The 4,499-nt window shown below is 48.8% G+C and overlaps 1 protein-coding gene across 1 annotated transcript; it reads right to left on the bottom strand.

Annotated features, from left to right (window-relative positions):
- Positions 1-260: 260 nt before the first annotated feature.
- six3a (SIX homeobox 3a) lies at positions 261-3,785 on the bottom strand. The gene is made up of 2 exons (XM_061690394.1): positions 2,730-3,785; positions 261-1,504 (listed from the first exon to the last, which is right to left on the bottom strand). The coding sequence occupies exons 1-2, from the start codon at positions 3,419-3,421 to the stop codon at positions 1,312-1,314; spliced, it is 885 nt and encodes a 294-aa protein (XP_061546378.1). The 5' UTR covers positions 3,422-3,785; the 3' UTR covers positions 261-1,311.
- Between the last annotated feature and the right edge of the window lie 714 nt (positions 3,786-4,499).

Raw genomic sequence — 4,499 nt, 5'->3', positions numbered from 1 at the left:
GCGGTGCACCTATTTGAATGACACACAATGTGACAACATATTTCCCCCCGCCGTGTGTCGTTTAAGCTCCAAAAGGTTTAGGTGAGTTGACCCCCCCACCCCCCCCCCCCCCCCTCCCCCTTTGCCTGACTGTAACCTGCTTCAGCCATAAACCCGCAGAGATGAGCGCTAAAGCCCCCACAATCCAATAATGATCCAAAATGAACATGTGTTTAGCCACTTATCGGATGGAGAGAGCCACTCAAAATCACGCCAAAACATTTCAATTAAATATTATATTTGATTATTTAGAAAAACAACATAAGATCCTATGATATTCACATATAAAAACATGGTTTGAAGGTGAGGAGGAGGAGGAAGAGGAGGAGGGTCCACATTGTGATATGCGCAAATGTCACATAGATAACAGACAGGCCTTCAGCGGGTGAGTGTTTTCAGTTTGGAACAAATATTTTATGTAGGAACACCAAGTCGAGAAAAGTGAGGGAGGAGGGGGTAGAAAATAGGATGAGTGGGTGGGACAGCTGGGCAGCCAGAATTATGTACAAGCATATTTTTACACGTATATTACACAGCGGGAGAATGGTGGCATTGTTTTTGTTTTTTTCTTCTTCAGGTATACATCATCCCATATATAAAAAAAATAAAATAAAATTGGAAAATAAAAATCTGACACATTGTTTTGACCCACACAGGCAGTGACAAAAAAAATAAAATGACATTTGAAAATAAAAATCTGACACATTGTTTTGACCCACACAGGCAGTGACAAAGGAATATTATTTTATCTCTTTTTTGGGGGGGAGCAAAAAAGAAAGAAAGAAAGAAAACAACAATAAAAAAGGTGCTGATACGACTTGAAATGATTGTCTGGTGAACAAAAAGAAAAAAAAAAAGAAAAATGCATCTTGTCCGCGTGACGTCATCACAAAAAAGAAATGGTCCAAAGATGTTGATTCCCTCTGCTCGATGCAAAAGATTTTAATTTTAAAAAGAAACAAAGAAAAAGGAATATTCATGCAAGTCTAGTTTCATTGGTGTGTGAGGGGGCGTGAAGAAGAGGAGGAGGACGAGGAAGAGGGTATAGCATGGGTCCTTTTTTGAAAGCGCTTTTAATAAAAAAAAAAAAAAAAAAAAAAAACACGTGCTTTATCTCTTTTTATGTAATATTTATAGCGATCGGTCCTTTTTCTTCCTCCATCCAAGTCCTTTTTTTCCTCTCAGGTCCATTTTCCCTGTAAATAATTCTCTTTTTCTTGTGTGTTTTTTTTTCTTTTTCTTTTCCCTCCTGCTTTGTTTTGTTTCTGCGTATCATACGTCGCACTCCGAGTCACTGGAGGTGACGGAGAGGATGGAGGTGCCGGTGTCGACCCGCTCCGTCATGCTGGACACGCTGGTGGTGGGACTGGCCGCCGTCGAGGGCGACTCGGCCGAGCTGTGAGGGGTGAGGCCGGCCTCGGAGAGGGACCTCATGCCAGCCGGTCCCATTGCTTGGTGCTGGAGCCTGCAAAGGACAAGGGGAGGGGGTAGAAAAGCGTGAGTTTTAGCACCCAAAAAGGAGCGAAATGTCAATTAGACTTTTTAGAAGGCACCCCCTTTCACCGCGAGCACCCCTCCTCATCGTGCTCCCCCTTTTTGTGTTTTTGTTTTTTGCAAAAAAGAACAAGCTTTTTCTTTCTCCTTCAGCTCCCTGCAGCCAAGCATGCTCGCCTCTTATCAACCCGCTTTCAGGGGCACAAAACGCGGCACCGCTCGGAGCGAACGTTGCCACGTCTGCTTTGATTCTGCAGTCGAAGCCACAGAAATAACGTCGCCGTGAACGGGTGACGCGGCGCCCGTTGCAATCATCCTAAATGTCGATTTGCAATCCACTCATGATAATAACTCCACCGTGGTGGCAGGCGGGGGATAATAATATCAGCGTGGAAATATATCTGCACCGTTAAGAACGCCTTTCATATGGCTTACAGCTCATCTGCTTCATCTGTATTCTTCTTCTTGTTTTTTTTTTTTAATCAATTACAGCATTTTTTCATTTTTGTTTTGTAGTGCAGTGATACCACACTTAATGTTATGAATACAAATGCTTTTAAATATATCAATGATATTTTCTATGATCCCCTGCACGGGATAATCTTCATGTGCAACGATGCAAAGTGACTTCACAAGGCAGCAAAAATGTGTTCGTAAAGCGTGAATAAATAATAAAGTGCAATACAACATTCCCCCCCAAAGAATTCGGATCTATTTGAAAGTCTCGAAAAATGTGTTTGAGCAAGATATTAAACATGAACGATTTGTCATATTCAAATATTTTTAAACCCCTTTAGAAATATTTCAAATATGTGAAAAGGCGAAAGAAGATGTGGTAGAAGTAACATAGAAATAACAAGAATAAATAAGAGCACGTAATATAGGTTCTTAAGGCAGCTTCGTTCTGTGCAAAAAAAATGGCGATAAAACGAAGTGACAATCAGTGTAAAGATAATCCAAAAGCAATTTCCTATTTGATCATGACTTGAAAAACATCAGAATAAAAGGGTGGAAAAAGACATTTTCAGCGCAAAGTAATTTGAGATGTGATCGTGATTTCCACTTCTAAATTCTCGAATGCGTGTCCGTAATTTGCCGAATTCAAGGGAAAAAAAGACGCTGGAATGGGGATCGAACCCGCTCGCGGACGTTCGCAACTCGGCGGCCGCTTCCGCTCTCCCGTCGGCTCCACCGACCTGTTTTTGGCCGCCGCGGCTCTGTCTCGTTGCCTCCGGTTCTTAAACCAGTTGCCGACCTGTGTGGGAGTGAGTCCGGTGGCTTGCGCCAGTTCCCTTTTCTTGCTGGGGTTCGGATAGGGGTCCTGCAGGTACCACTCCCGCAGCAGGCTCCGCGTCCGCTCCTTGAAACAGTGCGTCTTCTGCTCGCCGTCCCAGATGGTCCGAGGCAGCGGGAACTTCTTCCGCACGCGGTACTTGTCCACGGGACCCAGCGGGCGTCCGCGCAGCTTCTCGGCCTCCTGGTAGTGCGCCTCCAGCCACATGGCCTGCAGCTTGCCGTGCGAGTCCTTGGTGAACTTGTGGTTCTCCAGGATGTGGTAGAGGTCCCTGAAGTTGCCCGTGTGGAAGGCCACCACGGCGCGGGCGCGCAGGATGGACTCATGCTTGTTGATGGCCTCGCACGCTCCGGGCGCCACGGGCAGGGACCAGAGGAAGCGACCCAGCCGCTCGATGTCGCCGGTCTCCTCCAGCGTCTCGCAGACGCTCGCCACCTGCTCCGGGGAGAAGTTGAGTGTGGGTAGCTGGAACATGGACGAGTCTTCCGCGGACCTGGCGGCGGGCGCGCTGGTCGCCAGCAGCAGCGGGCGATCAGCGAAGCTGGGCAGGAAGAAATGGGAGGGATAAAGCTCTAAGGGCGAGCGGAAAACCATGGAAATGACCTGAGAGGGAAACCCAAATTATGGAGGAAAAAAAGAGGGGGCGAAAAAGCCGCGGCGAAGTTGCGCCGGAAAAAAAGCAGATCGAATGATTCAATGGCTGTCGCCTAATGACGCCAGCCTCATAATATCTCCCCCCTAAATCCGCCGTTGAGTGTAGCATTGAAACATTTTGTTTCCCTTTTCTATTGGTCTTCTTGGTGTCGCCGCGCCGTTGCCATGGCAGCGCTGCCAATCACTGTCAAGCGTGCCAATCATTAGCCAGTACGTAGCGCGAGGCTTTCACCGCCAGTGCCGCGCGCACGGGGGGTTATCAGGGGCTTCCATCGCCACGGCAACCCCCGCAACCCCCGACCCCCCATCCTCTCTGGCCCGCCCCTCCCTCCCTCCCTTTTATACACACCCGCCTCCATCGCAGCCTATCTGCTGCACGGAATGAGCAATTAGAGGGTGGAATATTTTTGCCATCTTTAACGAGGCGAGATAAAGCAACCGAGGGGGGGGGGGGGGGGAGAAAAATGGGAGGACGCGCATGCAGGAGGCGGCAGACGAGGCTTTAAATGAGGCGCACAAGTGGACGATTTGCAACTCGGGACGCTTAGTTTTCTTACAAAAAGAAAAACAACTGCAATATCGCTGAATCAAGTATTTCTTTTGCGTGTCTCTCTCTCTCTCTCTCTCTCTCTCTCTCTCTCTCACTCTCTCTCGCTCTCTCAATTTCTCTTCTCTAAATTTGTTCCGATAGGTGCTGCGGCTCGGCTGCGGTGGTCCCCGGTGCGGGCTGCGAAGCGACGCTGCCTCCCCCTCGCCTCATCCCGGCCGGGACGATCGGCTCGGCCCCTCCTCTCTCCCTCCCTTCCTCCCTCCCTCCCTCCCTCGGTCGCCCCACCCCAGAAACACGAGCACAACTTCAAATCGATATCGAATTCGAACGACTCCTGCTCACGCGTGACTATGGTTTGGTTGCCCAAACTTTTTCGCCCCCTCCCTCTTTTCCTTCCAGCCTGATCTCAAGCTGAGGACGCGATCGGCGTCCACGTCCACGGTCACAGGACTCGGCTTAGCGCTGTAG

Source organism: Phycodurus eques, chromosome 11, assembly GCF_024500275.1.
Source record: "Phycodurus eques isolate BA_2022a chromosome 11, UOR_Pequ_1.1, whole genome shotgun sequence".
NCBI classification, from domain to species: domain Eukaryota; kingdom Metazoa; phylum Chordata; class Actinopteri; order Syngnathiformes; family Syngnathidae; genus Phycodurus; species Phycodurus eques.
This window is presented reverse-complemented; position numbering and strand designations above follow the sequence as displayed.